General features: G+C 36.2%; 1 protein-coding gene across 3 annotated transcripts in view; it reads right to left on the bottom strand.

The window, feature by feature from the left end:
• The window catches only part of mcf2la (mcf.2 cell line derived transforming sequence-like a), a 60,516-nt gene that overhangs the window by 3,803 nt on the left and 36,965 nt on the right, over window positions 1-19,748 (bottom strand). Inside the window, exons 5-31 of one of the 3 annotated variants that reach the window (XM_059327843.1) lie at window positions 15,252-15,365; window positions 14,798-14,914; window positions 14,570-14,719; window positions 13,918-14,042; window positions 13,718-13,832; window positions 13,505-13,624; window positions 11,934-12,125; window positions 11,668-11,859; window positions 11,423-11,576; window positions 11,265-11,317; window positions 11,097-11,176; window positions 10,329-10,395; window positions 10,114-10,229; window positions 9,221-9,290; window positions 9,035-9,127; window positions 8,857-8,949; window positions 8,651-8,776; window positions 8,346-8,567; window positions 7,278-7,370; window positions 7,120-7,198; window positions 6,952-7,024; window positions 6,067-6,167; window positions 5,765-5,857; window positions 4,531-4,605; window positions 1,277-1,386; window positions 1,078-1,190; window positions 143-246 (exon numbers count right to left, since the gene is read on the bottom strand). In XM_059327843.1, the coding sequence (XP_059183826.1) occupies window positions 143-246; window positions 1,078-1,190; window positions 1,277-1,386; window positions 4,531-4,605; window positions 5,765-5,857; window positions 6,067-6,167; window positions 6,952-7,024; window positions 7,120-7,198; window positions 7,278-7,370; window positions 8,346-8,567; window positions 8,651-8,776; window positions 8,857-8,949; window positions 9,035-9,127; window positions 9,221-9,290; window positions 10,114-10,229; window positions 10,329-10,395; window positions 11,097-11,176; window positions 11,265-11,317; window positions 11,423-11,576; window positions 11,668-11,859; window positions 11,934-12,125; window positions 13,505-13,624; window positions 13,718-13,832; window positions 13,918-14,042; window positions 14,570-14,719; window positions 14,798-14,914; window positions 15,252-15,365 (3,040 nt within the window). Of the gene's footprint in view, window positions 1-142; window positions 247-1,077; window positions 1,191-1,276; window positions 1,387-2,991; window positions 3,067-4,530; window positions 4,606-5,764; window positions 5,858-6,066; window positions 6,168-6,951; window positions 7,037-7,119; window positions 7,199-7,277; window positions 7,371-8,345; window positions 8,568-8,650; window positions 8,777-8,856; window positions 8,950-9,034; window positions 9,128-9,220; window positions 9,291-10,113; window positions 10,230-10,328; window positions 10,396-11,096; window positions 11,177-11,264; window positions 11,318-11,422; window positions 11,577-11,667; window positions 11,860-11,933; window positions 12,126-13,504; window positions 13,625-13,717; window positions 13,833-13,917; window positions 14,043-14,569; window positions 14,720-14,797; window positions 14,915-15,251; window positions 15,366-19,748 lie in introns of all 3 variants that reach the window. The other 2 variants (XM_059327844.1, XM_059327841.1) reach the window with 2 other exon arrangements.

Genomic DNA, 19,748 nt, shown 5'->3' with positions numbered 1-19,748 from the left:
TCCAAACTATAAACTATACAGTAAGTAAATGTAAAAAGAGCAAAAAAACGCCCCCAACAGAGGAAGAAGCCATCATCAACCCTGGACAGTTTGAAGTGCAGGTGTTAACAGAGCCTGTTCTGTGTTTTCTGGGGAACATTACCTGAGCTGCTGAGCGACTGGGACGACTTGGACTCTGAGATGAGACTGAGGAGGTTTGCTGCTGCCACCCAGCCCTCCTTACTGCTGCGCAGGTTCTTCACAAACCTGCAGAGGATCAGACCAACAGCCACTTCACATACTGAGATTTAAGTCAGGATTTCATACAGTTTAGTCGATGGGATGAAGATTGCACGTTGTTATTGTTGGATTATTATTATAGGTGCATTTATTTAAGCAGCATTTTACTGTAGGGCTCATTTTAACTACTTAATATACTTTTATGTGGTCTAAACACTTTATTTATCATGTTTTTATGTTAAATATCGACCTGAAAATTAAGCTGTCTGCTAAATGTTGTGAAGTAGAAGTTTAAAGTTACAGAAAATGGAAAGTAAATGTACAGGTGCATCTCAATATATTAGAATATCATGAAAAAGTCCATTTTCAGTAGTTCAAGTCGAACAGCTCCAACCAAGTATTGAGTCATATAGATGGACATACTTTTCAGAGGCCAACATTTACATTTTAAATATTCTATTTTTTTGAGACACTGAGATTTAGGTCTTAATTAAATGTAAGCCATAATCATTATAATTAAGAAATTGAATAAATTAAGACATGAAATGTTTCATTCTGTGTGTAATGGATCTATATAATGTGTTATTTCCACTTTTTGAATTGAATTACTGACATAAATAAACTTTTCTATAATATTCTAATTTATTGAGATGCACTGCATGTCTAAGTCTAATCACTTTAAATTTATCATGTATTTTATGTTAAATCTTGACCTGAAGAGTAACCAAAGCTGGCAGCTAAATGTAGTGAAGTAGAAGTATAAACAGTTAGAAAGTTTCATTCCAGCACTACTACACTTATAAAGCTGGAAAAATGCATTCATAAATTTTGATTCTTTTGATTATAAAAGATGCTCACCACTGTCCCTCCTCTCCTTCTCTGATTAGCTGGACCACGTCTCCGCTCTTGACAGACAGCTCCTGAGGTCCCGCCTTCTCGCAGTCTGCAACCACCGTATACTTTCCAGGAGCCTGAAAGGGTCAAAGGTCACCAGAGAGCAGAGTCAGTAAGAGAAAAAAAGTGATTGGAAACTAAAAGTCTTCAGGTTCAGACTCACCAGCTTCCTTCCTACTTCGTCCTCGGGGTCGGAGGTGATGGGGTCCTCGCCGCTGGAGTAGCCGTCGTTCTCCTCCGAGGCGTCCACAGACAGAGACGCCTTGTTCCAGCCTGGAGGAGAGGACAGAGGACACAGGTGAGGAGAGAAGTGGAACAGTGAGGAACTTTATCACACAATCCCTCCATGTGGCATTAAAATGCTTCCTGGGCAGTGGTGGAACTTGTACTCTACTTTATTTCCATTTTATGTAACTTTTTACTTCTGATTCACGACATTTTGAGTCAAATATTGAACTTTTTACTCCACTACATTTAGCTGACAGCTTTAGCTACTTAACAAGTTGAGATTTAACATAAAAAACATGAATTTCGAGTAATTAAAAAAAAAAAAAATTAAACCTCATAACAGCAAAATAAGCTGCACCAATAAAAATAATCCAATAATATATTCAGAATATATACATTCATGGATAAAAATAATGCCTGGTACAACTAAAGCTACATTTGTTTGGACAAATATAATGACGACAACAAAAATAGCTGATAAGAGTTTGATTTAAGAGCTAATATCTAGACATTTTCCATGGTTTTATTGATAATAACCAAAATCATTATTAATCAAACCATGGGAAATGGCTATATATCAGCTAAAAGTAAAAAAATGTACCTTTAGTTGTACCAGGCATTAAAATGAACAAGAAATTGAAGAAAAAAACATTTTTTCTTCAATTTCTTGAAGCTGATAAGAGTTTGATTTAAGAGCTAATATCTAGACATTTTCCATGGTTTTATTGATAATAACCAAAATCATTATTAATCAAACCATGGGAAATGGCTATATATCAGCTAAAAGTAAAAAAATGTACCTTTAGTTGTACCAGGCATTAAAATGAACAAGAAATTGAAGAAAAAAACATTTTTTTCCATGACTGTATATAACCTGAGTGGCTCCATTTGATACTTTAAGTTCATTTTGATGCTTTTTTACTTCAGTAAATTTTGAATGCAGGACTTTTACTTGTAGTGGAGTAATCTCACAGTGTGGTATTAGTACTTTTACTAAGTAAAGGGTCTAAATACTTTCTCCACCACTGTTCCTGGGTCACTAATTAGAGAATGACAGAACAAGAAGTAGTGACATGTTAGTTAATGTGATATTTGTGGGGTTTTTTTTTACCAGGAGCAACAAAATGCCACTTGGAAAGAAAGTCCCAGTTCCACTGAAATCTCCCCCGAGGAGCATTAAACCACATTCTGTCCAAACATCAGACAGATCAATACGTTTACACACACACTCACACACTTAAAAGGTCAAACCAAACTCTAAAAAATAATCCCAGAGAAGATCAATGGAGACACACAGATCCCAGAAGTCAATCAAGAATTTGTGATCAGAAGATTCATTTCAAGGCTGCTTTGACTGACAGCGCTGAAAAATAACTTCTCATTATTGTCCACCAACCCAAAACACCAAGTAGTAGAAGAAGAGACTGATTTGAGGTAGATGCCTTGAAAAACAGCCTCATTTAGCCTTGAATTGAGACTTAAAACGTCAAAGAGGAGGAATAGCTCCAAAGCTATAAGACAATAAGGCTCAACATAAGGCTGAATGAAAGAGGAGTGGATATTCTGCCGCACTTTACCTCCAGTAAATCAATCATGAGCACCACAAACCACAGCACACACCCACAGTGGCTCCTCAGAGCGGCTCTGTACCTCGCCGCCTGCTCTGTAACAGACTAGAGGTACTCATCCACTTGACTCTGCTCAGAGAGACGTGGGGGGGCGGCTCTAGACGGGGAGAGACAGCCAGCGGGTCAGTGAGGCAGCTAGAAGCTAAGCTAGCTAAGCTAGAAGCTAACCAGCCTGAATCACCTCCAGAAGAAACAGCCCACGTTTCTTCTCTAACTCTGATATGGTTAGTGAAGCACTGAGACACTTTGTCAGTTAGTAAAACCATTCATCCATTGACATTTCAGTGTGAAAAAATGCAAGAAAACAAATAAGAATATTCCCATAAATACAAACATATGAAGGCAAAGATGATGATGACCTGTGGAGAAATGTTGTCATGCACTTGGAGACATTATGTTGGTCTTAAAGGAGCAGTGTGCAACATTTAGGGGCATCTTTTGTCAGAAATTATATTTAATATTCATATGTATTGTTTTCCTTAGTGCATAGTTTATGTAAGTATTTTATGTATATCAGGTGTATAGAATGTATGTATATGATTTATTTTTTATTCTTTATTCAGTTTTTTTTATATCTATGTGTCTGTATCTTGAGCTGCTGTAAAAAATAAATGTATAAATAAAGTAATATCTTATCTTATAATTAGTGGTGGAATGTAACTAAGTTCAGTTACTCAAGTAAAAGCTTGAGTATTTCCTTTTTATGTAACTTTATACTTCTTATTCCACTACATTTAGCTGACAGTTACTTTTTAGGTCGAGATTTAACATAAAAAACATGATCAATTTAAAATAATTACGCATGTTTATGAATTAAACCACATAAAAGTATAGTATAGTAATAATACAATAATATTATTGTATCCATGTTGTATTCAAAATATATACTGACATACTTATGGCAAGACTTTTTAGGTTTTTTGTGTTTGTTTTTGTTTTTTTCTTTTACATTAAATGTAGTTTTACTGTAAGAAAACAAAGTTGCCCTAATTCTACGTTCAGCAATATGATGTGTAATTTTTTGAATTTTTTTTAACATAGTATTAACTGTAATTTAACATGAAAGACCATTAAGCAATTGAATAATACTGTAAAAAAATAGATCAATAAAATGCTGCTTACATAAATGCATTAAAATGAATAACACAATAACATTATTGTATCCATGTTATATTACAAATATATATTTTAAATATATATATAAATCACTTGAACCTAGGAAGCCCTTTTTTGTTTTTTTTAAATCTTAGAATAACCCCCTTTGCAATCTACTGTTTCACCACCAGATGTCCCTAAATCCTGCACACTGGTCCTTTAAGAAAATGATGATACAACAGAGCAAAAATGAATATAAAACTATTAAACCCTTCTTAACTCCCAGAATCTGCAGATTCTCAGTATGAACACATGGTAAATGTAGGGTGATGGTATAAACAACAGCTACAGGTGAAATCTACAGGACTTCATGAAAACACACGAGACTGGAGAACAGTTGTGAGGGACGGAGGACGAATGGTCGCTCTAGAACGAGATGGGTCCTGATAATGGGATGACAGAATACCTTTGAACCCAAACGGTGTTGGGTCACTCTTGACCAAGTGGCGTTTGGAGGCGTGCTCGGGGCTCAGGGCCGAGCCTGGCCACACGGGCAGAGACAGTGAGGAGAAGAAGAAGAATAGAAAAGTGAGGAAGAGAAGAGCTCAGATTTAACACTGTACATTTCTAAACCACACTGTAAAAAATGTATTTATTTATTTTCCGGAAATGTAATGTGTTATTTTACAGGGTTTTCCTTGTTTTTCTCAAAGGTAAATTACTTTTATTACAAATATTAGCTATAAAATAGAAGTTAAAATCTGTATATTAATGTAATTGGAATTATAGAATTTTTTTTACAGTTTTATTCAGTTGCTTAATGGGCTTGAAAGTAAAATTACAGTGAATTGTATGTAAAAAAATAAATAAATACTCATCATATTGTTGAAATTCTTTCTTACAGTAAAAATTTAAAAAGAAATGTCAAATAACAGTAAATTATTTTTATAGATAATTTCTTTATAAATACAAAAAATATAGTAAACACCTGCATTTAAAAAATAAATATATATATCTGTAAAATAACTTTTTTTAAACTTTAATATGACAGTTAGGCAACTTTTGATGCCAGATTTTTTTCCATTTTCTTTAAAAAAAATGCTTACATAAAATTTTAAATTTTACTGTAAGAAAACAGAAAGTTGCCTTAATTTTACATTCAGTAATATGATGTGTATTTCTTGTATTTTTACATAAATATTAATTTATAGTAATTTAACATTCAAGACCATTAAGCAAATGCCTATAATTTTTAATTAATCTACAGATTTCAACATCCATTTTAAAGTTAAAATTTGTAATAAAGGTAATTTATTTATTTTTTTAATGGCATTTGCATTTAATGTAGAAAAATGCAAATGCAGATATTATATTATCTGTTTTAAAAGATATATCTGTAAAATACTCTATTGTTATTTGACAGTAAGTGTTTTTTTTTGTTTGTTGTTTTTTCATAGTGCAGTTAAAATCTTGTACATATCAATGTGCTCTCCAGACACAAAAAAAATCGTGTTTAATAATTTGATACTGCTTATGACATAAATGGCTATGTCATACTTTAACCACCAGGGGGCAGAGTGTCTGCACCAGAAGAATTAAGATCACTAGTTCAACTCACAGCCAGATCTACTGCATCAGGCTCTAAATCAGGTTATCTATTGTGTAAGTATGGTGTGCCGTCTCGGCGCTGCTATGGTTACCTTTCGGACTCTTAAGATTGCTGAAGCCCTGCAAAGTAAAACGCTTTTTAGCCACTGAAGACCTGTCAGTGGTCGGACTGGTCACCGGTTCATCTGGAAATATAATGGTGCATGGAGGAAAAGAAAGAAAAGAGAGGTGGGAAAAGGAATAAAAAGGAGATGGAGAGATAGAAAGAGATGTCATGAGGATGAAGAAAAGATCAGTGAGCTTTCAGTAGGAGCATTTCCACCACAGTTGACTTTTAATTGACTCGATAGTTGGATGTTTGTGTGAGAGGAAGCAGCTCTTATCAAACATTCACCTTTGTGTTTGGGTGAAGAAGAGGAGTCAGACATCGTGCTCGCCTCCGCCTTCTTCTCCTCCTGCTTCTTTTGGTTTTTCTGACCGCTGCTACGAAATGGACTGAGAGAGAGAAGAAGAATAGATGAGTTAACAGGCATCTAACACTGTAAATATCTAAACCATGCTGTAAAAAAAAATGTTATCTCCCAGAAATTTACTGGATTATTTTACAGGCTGCAAATGCCATAAAAAAGGTAAATTACTTTTTTTAGAAATATTAACAATAAAAATGAAAGGTGAAATCTGTAAATTAACATAATGGGACATTTTAGATTATTTTTACAGTAATATTTAATTGCTTAATGGTTTTGAATGTTAAATTGCATTGAATTATATGCAAAAAAATAAAAATAAAGAAAAAAATAAAGATGTAAAAAGTAAATATCAAATAAGTTATTTTAAAGATTTAAAAACACAAATAATATAAAGTAAATATATATACCGTATATCTGTAGAATAAAAAAAGTTTTTTATTGTACTAAAAAATAAAATATATTATTTATTTAAATATATTATTTATATTATTTAAGTGTTTTGCAAGACTTTTTAGGATTTTTTTGTTTTATTTTTTTTACATTAAATTTAAAGTTTTACTGTCAGAAAACAGAAAGTTGGCCTAATTCTACATTCAGCGATATGTGTTTTTTTTTATTTTTTACATACAATTTACTGTGATTTAACATTAAAGTCCATTAAGTAATTGAACAATACTGTAAAAAAAAAAACTAAGATGTCCCATTTTTATAAATTCACAGATTTCAGCTTCCACTTTAAGGTTTATAAATGGGCTGAGAAAGAGACGAGGAACAGAATAATTAAAGGCGTCTGGTGTGTGGGTGCAGACCTGAGGGAGATGGAGGAGTTGTTGCTGGTGGGACTCGGGGAAACAGGGTCGGAGCTCTTCTGCTGACTGGCTTCTGAAACAAAAACTGTGGTTAAAAGCAGGTTGTGCAAAAAGGCAGAGAAGAAGAAATGCACAAACAAAGTGTGTGTCTGTGTGTGTGCACGCTACCTCTGCAGGCCTGGAGCTGCTGGGTCAGAACTTTGCGGATCTCGTTCACCCAGGAGGTTTTAATCTCTGGAGTCGGAGCCTGGATGAGACATGAAGCAGCATTAACAGTGAGCAGGTTCACTCTTCATCTTCAGAGCTGTGAGGCAGACTGAACGTACCTGCACGATGAACACTTCGTCTCTGGAGTTGCACCAAATCTCAAACTTCTTGTTGTCTCCTTTAGCGTTCTCTGTGATTCCCACCGCACTCATCTGACAGGAAAATAAACAGAAAATCACTTTATATTAATATTATTTTCTCTTTAAGCATGCCATTTTTTTCAAACAAAATACCATGTATTCATTTTTATTCTTTGTTTTATTTTTATTTATTTATTATCTTTATTTTATTATTATTATTATTTTATGTTGCATTATAATTTTAACAAAAATAAGAACATGGGTTGAGAAATGTAAAAAAAATGTATTTACTTGAAGTTTAATTTTAAAAAACAAACATATTTAACCCTTAAACACCAGTTTGTTTAGATTTGTTTAGATTTTATTTCAAACATACTACCAAAAAAACATTAATTTTTTTAAAGTTTTTTTTAAATTAATTATTCTTTATTATTATTCCGTTTTTTTTTACATAATTTGACCAAACATTAGAACATGGGGTGATTTGCTTTTAAATGGGAAAATATATATAATATAAATAACAATAATAATAAAAAATGTTTTTCAATAATACGATTAAATAATTAGTAATATTAATAGTTGATTTGTAATTTACTATTGGACGTTTTGTTTAGAAAGAGTAAAGAATATTTATATTTTGTTAGTTAAATTTTAAACCATAAATGCCAGTTTGTTTAAATAAAGACACTGTTTCTTTTATGGAAAAAAAAACACAAAAAACCACAAAAATAATTATTTTCTGTATAGTAAATGCTCAAGGGATTTTTTATGGAAACCTTTTTGGTTTTTTACCTTGTGGAATATTTCAGCAGCAACATTGATTTTGCATTGCACTTAAATTTTGAATCCAGGGCTCCAGATCTAATGGAACAGAATGCATGACTTTATGCTGTAATGATCCAAAATTGTGGTTTAAATGGATCTAAATGGAACATATTTGTTGATAAGGGCCTGAATTTTGTTATTTTGGATTCACTAATGATTATTGACTTATTATAGGAGCTGAGGCTTGAATGAGAACTTAAAATCAGAGCAGTGTGAGCTTACACTGAGGGAGTGTTTGAAGCTGTAGGACGGAGCTTTCTCGTAGCCCTCCCCGTTCTCCTCTCTCCTCTTACAGAAGAGCAGGGCCTTCTCGTGCAGGAACAGGTGCCTCTGCATGGGCTTGAACCGCGCCAGGTCCTTCACCTTGGCGTGACCTTTTTTATGCTCCGTCCACACGCTGAAGGAGCCCTGCATCATCAGGCGACCCAGCTCCGACAGATTACCCTTTGAAAAGGAAAAGAGAGACTCGTGTTTAGGGTCCGCTTTTACACAAATCACCTCTGAGGATCATTTGTTATTCCTCTGACCTCGTATCCTGTGATGGCGATGAGGTGCATGGAGTCGTTCACAGCCTTCAGGATCCCCAGGATGGAGGAGAGAGCCTCCTGGAGGTCATCGCAGCCATCGCAGCCTTTACTGTACTTCAACAACTCCTGCAGACACAAAGAAAACAGGAGAATGCAGCGAGTCTGAAATGGACACACAGTTTGTCCAGTAAATGGACTCAGCTCACCTTAAGCAGAAGCTGGTACTTGGTGATTCTCTGGACAGGTTTAAGGAGGTAGGAGTCCAAACCAAGTTTATGTTCCAGCTTCTTCTGGCACTCCTAGTTCACAACACAGAGGTTATTATTCTACAACATGCCACATGAAAAGGATGATGTTGCTAGAGAGAGAAGTGAGAGGGAAAACCTGGAAGAAGGCACAGTCGGAGCACTGTCTCCACAAGCTCTCAGAGCGAGGTTTGTTCTGGCAGTACGCCTCGTAGATCTGTAGGTCCTTCATCTACAGGGAGGAATCAAATGATGTCTGTCATTCATTTGACTTTTTAACATTTTTTCATAACTGGTTCTAGACCAGAGAGCAGTAAGTGCTTACCCTCTCTAAAAAGCAGCGGCCCACTAGTTCTGGGCAGTCAGTGTAGGCTTCCAGCTCCTTCAGGAACGTCCTGCACACAAACAACATGACACAAAGTTTGATATTTTGCAATATATGCTTCCCTTCTTTCTTTCAAGTGGCAACCTGAGGGTTTGAAATGTCTAGCTAATGCAAAAGTGCCTTAATCCTGCATTTTTTCTAATCGCCAGCAGGGGGCGACTCCACTGGCTGCAAAAAGAAGTCTGCTTGTATAAAACTCTTAAACTGTACCGACTTCTCACTTGATTTATTACCTCTTTAAATATCACTTTTATGATGTTTGAAGCGTTAATGCAGCAAACAGAAGTAAAAAGCTAACGTTATGCTATCTAGAACAAAAATACGGTCGCATGACTTGTCACTACCGTTAGCTTCAGACGCTCCCTGACAAGCTAACCAGCCATTTTGACAAGCTACCGAAACAGTGGCCTGATAAAGTGTTGATTAACCTAATCTACAGTCTATAAGAGTTTGCAAGAGCACTGAAAAACACGGCTAGAGGCTGTGGGACGGACTAGTGAGAGACGTTTAATGTCCCCTACAACCACTTTAGCCTCTTAAGCTTACAAACTTTATTTCAGACACAAATTCATTCAAAACCCTCATTAAGTTTGACAGGGTGCTATAATGTTAACCAGCTTTAAGAACTCATTCCTGTGGCGACCTATTAATGTCCAATTTAAAGTACTATAGACAAGAGGTGTAGCAATGTGTAACCATGGAACTGTCTACATTTAGACAACTTTTTTTTGGGTGTTGTCTTTGTTTTCGTCTCACACATTTGGCTATGAAGCCTGAGCCAGCAGCCAGTTAGCTTAGCTTAGCATGAAGACTGTAAATAGAAGGGAGTGTACCTCTTGTGAAACTGGTAGATTTCAGACATGTTGCCAAACAAGACGACCTTCTTGCTCAGCAGGGTGCTGGGGATGAGGTGAGCCATGGCAGGGTTGTCCATCTCCGCTGCATAGCCCTGCAGGTGAATACGATTATTACCATCACAGCAACAGATGAGCTGACATGGAGAAGAAATACTTCAACAGTTATTTTAAGTGGCTTGACAAACACTCACCTCCAGCACACACAGCAGCTCCTCCACATACGCTCTCTCCGTCTCCAGCAGCTCATTCATCACGTGGCTGCAACACAACAAACAAGTTTCTGTCATTAGAAGAGATGATTCTCTCTTAAAAATCACAGATGGATTATGAGACAACGGGCCAAAGAGTCATTTTGTGTCACTCTGTAGTCATTTCACATCAACATTTGGTCATTTTGTGGGCCTTTGCTGTCATTTTGTGGTTGCTTTGCATCTATTTTTAGTCACTTTGCATCTTTTTGTTCTTGCTTTGAATCTATTTTTAGTCATTTTGTGTCTCTTTGTAGTGACTTCTGGTTCTTTGTAATCATTGTTTGTCTCTTTGTTGTCAATTCAGGTTGTTTTTAGTTTGTACGTGTATAATCTTGTGTCTATTTTTAGTCTCTTTGTGATCATTTTGTGTTATTTCCAAGACCCTGAAACCTTGGGCACAACTCCTACAGACAATACCAGAGCTCTATTCACCTCTTTCAATTCAGTTAATCATTTTTATATGAGTATTACTATTGACTATTGGACTCTTTTTACACTTTTTTTTTTTAATTATCTGAATATATTTATGTATTTATATTTGATAGCTGCTTTGGTAGAATTCTCTAATAATAGGAAAGAAGATATAATTTGTAAAATTATGTAGATTTTTGTATATCTAAATCATCTCTACAGACTTTCAAACAAGTGTAATCGTAACAGTTGTTTTTTAAAAATCTATGGCCCCGACTATGACCTTTGACCCCTTACCGCCGAAGTACTGCCAGGTTTTCCTCTTCTTCTGAGAGAGAAGCATGCCTCGTGCCCCCGTTATGTATGGGAGACTCCACCTGCTCACACACACATTCAGATACGGGATAATATTAGCTCCAACCGATCATCAGAAACTAAATAAAATCCAATGTTGCACGCATTTACCTTTTTGCAGATGGCATTATCTGCTGAGTATCTTCTCTCTTTTCTTTGCTGATCTGAAAGACGAAGACAAAACAATGTTTTTATCCCCTTTATCTTTGAAGTCTTGCTAGAAGGTAACTCCCGCTCTCTTAATTAAATCAGTTTGGATGCAGGCTTACTGGGAGAGGAGAGAGGAGACTTCACTTCAGGTCTCGGTGCCACTGGTTGGACTGGTCTGGTCTGTTTGGCGGCGAGTTTCTTCAGGCTGACGCGTCTCTTCTCGAACATCTCCTGGACGGAGCTTTGCTTCTGGAAAACTTTCTCCACCTGGTCCTGATGGAGACCAAACACAAAGATACTGCAGTGAATTACCTAAAACATGAACTGAGCATTATTTAATCCGTTAAATCCGTTTCCTACTGACCCTGAGCTGAGTGGTGAGCACCGCCTCGTACTGGCAGCAGATGGCGCTGCGGTCAGTGAGCGTGTGCAGCGGCGCCGTGTCCAGGTATCGCTCCAGCTCCTGCAGAGCTGCTTCGGCTCCGTCCTGAGACTGACAGCGGTCCACCGGCTGGCTGGCCAGCAGGAAGATGCCCTCCTCACACCACCGTGACGCCTGGGAGGAAAAGATTTATTGAACCCCAACGTCTCTTACCAAGCACTGAAAACGCTCTTCTGACCCACACGTACCTTCTCCAGAGCGTGGTGCAGCTCCATGGCCCTGAGCAGGAGGCTCTTCTTGCTCCTCAGAGTGGAGCTGATCTCCTCACACACTCCTCTCAGCTCGCCACACTTCGGCCTGATGGAGTCCTCGGCGTAGTGGGAGTTCTCTATCAGTCTGTCACCTTCAGTGGCCAGAGACAGGGCCCGGTCCAGTGCGTCCTGTTGAACCATATTAAAGATAACTGTCTTAATGTACTTTACTTTAGGATACATGAGCTTGTTAGCTAACAGCAGAGGGCCGACCATCAATCACTGACAGTAAAACAACCTCTTCCTCTCCTTAGTAAAGTGGTGCATTCATTACTTAAAGGGATAGTTTTTTACAGTGAGGTTGCATGAGGCAGTTTATGCATAGTCAGCGTATTATCTCCAGTACATGGAAGGAGAACTGGGGCTGCAGCAAAATGTATTTGAGTCCGTATGTTGTTGTCCATGAAGTGTATACTTTCGGTTTGTTTTGTATTTAGTCTGGTGTACTTTCTCAGTGCATAAATGTAAGTAATGTAATGTACGAAAGAGGATTAGGGTCAGCTAGGAGAAAAACAAATCATTATGCACTTTGAGAAAAAGCTGAAATTACTAGAATAAAGTTAACTTTCGTCGACTGCAAGCTACAACCTGATTTTCCTCAATGCGTCTAATATACATCTGAAAAATTCATATCAATTGCATAAAAGCAGATTTTACCAAGAGAAGTTGTGGAAGTTACTACTACCATTTTTTGTAGCTTGCAGTAACTGTTCAGATAGAAAACAATTTTCCTCTGATGACTTTTTGACACAGGAACAACCAATCTGTGAATATCTTTAGTTCTTTATTTTTATTTTATTTATTGTATCTCCTACTTCTTTCTCTTTGGAATATTTTAGCACCGGAGTCTCTCTGTAACAAGTAATTCCCCTGGGGATTATTAAAGTAATTCTGATGCTGATTCTGATTTCGAACGTTACCGAACACAAAAAGTAGATTTTATTCTCAACATTGTATTTTTACTTTATTCTCGTAATTTGACTTTTTTCTTGAAGGGCATAATGACTTTTATTTCCTCCTCTCATTATTTTTTTCTCCTACCTGGTCCCAATCCTCTTCTGTACTAATGTGAGGAATTTTTTGTTTTGTTTGTTTTTTAATATATATGTTTATTTTTGATGTAGGTAGATGAGTATATAATGTAGAATTGATTTATATATGGCTGATCAGAAATATAGATATTACAGGTAAATGCATAATGTACAAATATGTAGAATGAATAATAAACTTCATCCTATCCATTCAGATCAATATTTTGGCTATATTTTGGTTAAATAAAAATAAATAAAGGGCAGATATCACCCAAATGTATCATAATATCAGATCCATACATCCACACACATCCACCTATTTCCTGTCCCTCAGTGAGTGGGGGATGGAACAGGGCATCATATTGATTATGTCACGAGCCATATGGCTTCAAGGATGACTCAAATGTCAAAGTGTTGAGCATGTGTTTTGCTGCGGGATGAATCATAATTGTGTGTGTGTTTGTGTGTGTGTCTTACACAGGCCTTGTCCTCGTGGCTGCCGAGCTCTCGGAGGACGTGCTCGGCGTGGGCGGGGCTTACGCTGACCTCAGAGAAACCAGACAGCCGCTCTGATGTCACGTCAAGCTGGGCACGCACCTTCAAACACGCACATTAATGTTGTGTTAGGAGCGTGCATGAAACAAGAGTAATCTGTATCTTGAAAACTACATTTCCCATGATTCAACTCACTTCACGGAAGTGGTGTTCAAAGTGGCGGAGCTGCAAACACTGCTCCAGTTTGGTGCGGTGACGCTCCCAGAAGTCATCAAATGCCGTTTCTGTTTCGTCCAGCTGACCGAGGAGTCTGAGAGAAGGAGAGGAGGTTTAATGATGCGTTCAGGGACAACTTCACCAGCTATTTATGTTTCCATTCAGCCCTTTCTCTCTACCTCTGTACTGTAGCTAAGTTTTCCAGTTCATCGTAGGTCATGCTGTAGTCAGGGTCCGTCTGCAGAGGCTCGTTGATGCACTCCAACAGCCGGCCGCCCTGAGACAGCGCCACCTGTAGGTCCTCCTGGAAAAAACAAAAAAATTTTTTTTTTTAAATTCAAGTTAAACTCCACATGTAAACCTACTTTAAGTTGAATGGTTGGAAAAAAAATATATAATAAAAATAAATAAATAAATGTAAAAAATGTAAGTAAAAAAATATAAATAATAATGAAACAAATAAAAATAAAAATAAGGATACTTTTTTTTACTGATATAGCACATAAATTAAATCTAAATTACCTAAATTAATACTTTTAACAATAAATTATATGTTGCTTTTAGGCCATTTTTAACCACATTTATTAAAGTAATGTATTCATTTAATTTGTATTTATACACAAATGATGTATTTAAGTAACTAACATTAAATGTATTATTTTTTAAAAATATTTTACCCCTTTATTTCAAGGTCAATTAGTTGAAATAGGTGTAAGACCTTAAGCAAACAAAAAGTACCCACAAAATAAATATTTCATGTAACATTGTTGCAACTTTAACACCACATATGAATGTAAACCTCCTTTAATTTGAATGGTTGAAACTAATAACCTTCATTCTCTCCTTCTTCAGAGTGTGTGTGTGCAGCAGGTTGGTGGTGGCCTCGGCATCGTTGGGTAATTCTGTCTCTGCCAGCTCGGTGCCGAACGCCTGCAAGGTCTGAGCCGTGGTCTTCACCATGAGGGCGAAGGCTTCGATCGCCTGTGGAGGAGACATTCAGATAAATACAGACATCCAAATACTTCAAAAACAAAGAAAAATGCATGTGAGAGTACATACAGTGCGGTGAGAGATCCAGCTGTCATGGCAGTATTCCTGCGTGCCGCCCAAGTCTGTGGTCAGTTGTCCCGGGTCGATATAAGCGTGGAGCTCAGTCACCGAACTCAGCATCACCACCTGATAATCAAAATAATTTTAAAAAAGGGCTTAAAACTTATTTGTTCAGGCAGGCATTTTTAGGTTGTCCCTAGATGTTTTTATTATTGTATCTGCACCCTAACTTTTTTCTTTAATGTACTTTATTACCTGTGTCTTTTTATCTACTGCTGATTTTAATGTGTCTGATTTTTCTCTTAGTCATATTTTTTTTTCTGGTTTCTGTAGCACTTTGAGATTTCTTTATGAAAAGTGCTTTACAAATAAAATGTACTATTATTATTATAATCACACGCTGATTATATGAAACATGCAACACATAATAAGTTAAACAAAGCAGTAGATAAAGGAGGCGTACCTTCATTTTGAACTCATCCTTGTTGTACTTGAACAGGAAGTCTGACAGAGTTCGCTGGAGCAGAGTAGTGGGACGCAACACCAGAACCAAGTGTAAGTTCCCTGGAAATGAACCCTGGAGAGAGAAAGAGGTGTTTTTAGTAATCAGTTATAGAAAAGTCTGAGTGGATCTCTATCCTGTCCTGAGCAGTGGTGGAATGTAACTAAGTATATTTTGTTACATTATGTTTAAAAAAGGATTAAAAACTTTCCTTTTTAGCAAAACTTCGGTTCTTTGGTTCTTCCCCTCTGGGTGGTTTCTAGGTATATTTTTTCTTTCTGTTTTTTATCCTGTTTATCCTTTTTGTAAATCCTTTTTTTAATATATATAACTGTTATGCTGTTAACCTGTAGCATTTTGAGAAGTGCCTTTTAAATTAAGCACATTTTTATACTTATTTAAATTACCATTAAAATAATATAATAATAATAACAATAATAATAATAATAATAATAATAATAAATTAATAATATTCAATATTTAAATATAAAAATGAAAATAATAAAAATAGAAATTAATTAAATTTTAAAATTTTAAAAATAAGAACACTTTTTCTTAAATGGCACATAATTAAATCTAAATTAATACTTTTAACAACAATTAATAAATTATATGTTGCTTTTACTTACTACCATTTTAAATCACATTTATTAAAGTAACGTATTTATTAAATTTGTATTTGTTAAGAATTTTTTTATATTTTACCCCTTTATCAAGGTCAATTAGCTAGTTAGGTTAGGGACTTTTACTTGTAGTGGAGCAATTTCACAGTGTGGTATTAGTAGTTTTAGTAAGGATCTGAATACTAGAATCATTTTTAATATTGCAGCTTTTTTTTTTTTTACTTCTGTGCACTGACAGAAGCTGCTGGAGAGTTGTGGAGACTCTGTGTTACAATCCTGCACCATGAAATGTTTTAATATCCACTAAATCGCCCACATTTCTTCACAGTTGCTCCCTTGTTGCACCTTCCATCTCGAAATCTGTGACTACAGGGTAAATTAGTCCCGTGGCTTTGGGGGAAACCACAGCTTTTATCTCTCCACCTTCACACTAACACGTTAAAAGCGGGGAATTGCCTTTACACAGACAACAGCCCAAGAGGCCACTCAGCTGAAAGGCTATATCGGTAATGGCTTCGTCTGAAGCCCTGGTGGATCGCTCCACCCTGTTAGGCTTCATAAATCCATGTATGGTGACATGTTCACACACACACAAACACACACACAAACATGAGGCCTGCAGCAATTTAAGAGATGTGTGACAAGCTTGTTAAATCTCAGCGCTGCCGTAAAAACAACAAAAGGAAAAAAAGTGGAAATTGTAAACACTGGAAATATTCATACATACATGTATGAAGCTGGAACCTCAGCATAACCTTTTATTTTATCTTTATTTATTTATTTATTTGATTTTTTATGTATTTATTTCTTCTAATTCACCCTAAATGTAATTTTTATTAATATACTTTAATTCTATTTTTACTGCTCTTTATATGTATATGTTTAATGATTAAAAAAACAAGATCCTGTTGGGATGTTTAATCAAAAAAGAAGATTATCCACCTTTTATTGTTTTTTAAATATTATTTATTTATTTATTTTATTTTATTTTATTTTATTTCATGGTCTTTATTATTCTTTATATATGTGAATACTTATTTACATATATTAAGTATTTATTAGTCTACTATAAATTGGATTATGAACCATCATTATAAACATATCATGTCATTATATTTTGTGTTAAATAAATAAAAAGTCAAAAATAAAAAAAGCCCTGAAAAGTAACTAAAGCTGGCAGCTAAATGTAGTCGAGTAGAAGTATAAAGTTACACAAAATGAAAATACTCAAGTAAAATACAAGAACCTCAAAATTGTACCTCAGTGCTTGAGTACATGTACTTTGTTACATTCCACCACTGTGTACTGCAGTAAAAAACACCCTGAAACTGCTTGAGGATCAGAGGGTTTGGGGGTTTATTACATATTTTTAGCCCTTTAGAAGGATTATATGAGGAAACAGCATCATAACTGGCAACCACAATCCATACAAAACGGTGCCATGCTGCCTGCGTCTCCCATCGGGACAGAAAAGACGACATTTTTCAGAATCACAGAGAACAGCCGATAAAAACATTAAAAACACACACCGAAAAAAATGCTGTACGTGGTTAAAATTTAAGCCACAGGAAGGCCCACATGCACATACATCATCGTCATGACATGCCTGCATGGAGTTGCCATGGAAACCATTCTCCTCGGGAACCACACGGAGTGAGATGGAGAGCGAGAGGGAGACTGTGTGTGTGTGTGTGTGTGTGTGTGTGTGTCGGTGTGTGTGTGTGTCGGTGTGTCGGTGTGTGTGGGGAGCAACAGAGAGTAACTGATGTCTGTCTGCGTTTCTTTTAAGCAGTGTTGCTTCTACATTCATTTACTATTTTTGGCTCACACATACACACACACACACACACACTCCACCTGCTGATGAAAGACCGCCAGTTTGAAAAAAATCCAGTGTTTTATCTGACATCCTTTCCAATTTCCACCCGAACTTTCTGCATATTCTAGCAAACACCTCCTACTACAAGTTCTGAAGCAAATCACACCTGCAGGTAACAAACTGCAGGACAGGATAGAAACTATGAAGGAGAATAATTGTATTAATCACAACAGAATCAGTGTAACTGAACTAGTAGTTTAACTACATTTTGCTCCAGCTTGCTGGTAGTTCAACTACTGAAACTATAAATCAGGCGATAAAATAAAAGGAATTTCATTATGATTTTTATTATTCTTATTCTTATTTTACCATTGCTTTTCTACTGTAATTGAACTTTAACTTTAACTTTGTATCACGTTATTCATACGTCAAATGGTCAGGTAAATCTTTTTGTAAGTTGTGGTCGGGTAACACAAAAAAAACAGATTTCTTTACGAGATTGCTCTCAGATTAAACCCTTTTATTTTCAAAAAGTGGGTTTGACTTTAAGGCGATAAAAGCCTCTATTAAATGACATTGTAGAATTGTAGGAAAGTACGATGTGTCACATTCCTTTTTCTGCTCTTCTACTGATAATACGCATAAAACTGGAAACTGGATATTAGGCAGTATGATCTTTGAGGTGTATTTTGTCAATTTGATAATTTTTTTTACTTTTTAGTAGCTTTAGTTGGCCAAACTAGTTTCTCTCTTGGCTTTCCTGTAGTTCAACTTTTTCTAGTGGGAAGTAATTGTTTGCTTGCACTAGCCACTATATCAGCTAACAAGGTGTACCTAATAAAGTGGCCAGTGTGGTCTTCAGCTGCTGTAGCCCATCAGCCTCAAGGTTTGACATGTTGTGGTTATTTGAGTTACTGCTACCTTTCTATCATCTGAAACCAATCCATCGCTCACTGTATACTCAGAACAACAACCACGCCACGTTTAAAGTCGCTTAAATCATTTTTCTTCCTGATTCTGAAGCTCACTTTGACCTCAAGCAGCTCGTCTACATGCTTAAATGCATTGAGTTGCTGCCATGTGATTGGCTGATTAGATAATTTTGTTAAAGGGCGAATGGATGGTGCTTTTTTTTGTTTTTTGGTCAAATAGGTGGAATTAATATAGGTGATGGTAGGATATTTTTTATTTTTTATGTTTAAGTATCGTTTTATTATTTCTTAATTCTGTTGTTTGACATTCATTTTTGGCCTTTCTGGATTTATATTTACTCAATCAGTTGTGTTTGTTTTTCTGACACCTTACTTATCTTGATGTATGTTTTGATATTTTATGTTTATTAAGACAAAAAAAGCAAACATCACCCTGTTCAGACACTGAATAATGCTTCACAATTAACATATTTAGCACATATAAGAAGATATATGTGCTAACAATCAAGTGAACAGGAGTACCTAATAAAGTGGCAGGTGAGTGTGTACGCAAACTGTTCGTAGAAAACACAGCGCGCAATATATCTGTAATTGGAATCCATTAAATTCAATAAACCCTCAGAGGTCGTGGTTTAATTTGTAGCTCTGCATTAACATGATAATACACAATCTGCTGGCTGCGTCCCCCTGACACAGGAACACAGACATGCTAATGGGCCCCTGGATTAGACATTAAAGTGAAGCGTGCACACACACGTGCACACCTCTCACAGATAAAAAGCACACATAAATAAATGATTAGGATTTAGAATATCATTTTCTGTTGATCAGGGTGATTTATATTCTCTCAGGGAGGAAAACCACTCCGACTCGTCCTCTAATGACGTCCACATTGTCCCTGTGGGAGTTGGACAGTCACCATATTAAACCCCCTCTGCCTGCATCGCTGCTTTTGGACATGAAAAGTGTCCAAATTATGACAAAGAGATTTCAAACCTCTGCTTTGCACCGGCCGATGGAGCGGTCTGTGTCTTCACCCTGCAGCAGTGTTCCTGTGCACGCGTCAGTGGCTGCATATTTATTA

Source organism: Centropristis striata, chromosome 24, assembly GCF_030273125.1.
Source record: "Centropristis striata isolate RG_2023a ecotype Rhode Island chromosome 24, C.striata_1.0, whole genome shotgun sequence".
Taxonomy (NCBI): Eukaryota; Metazoa; Chordata; class Actinopteri; order Perciformes; family Serranidae; genus Centropristis; species Centropristis striata.
This window is presented reverse-complemented; position numbering and strand designations above follow the sequence as displayed.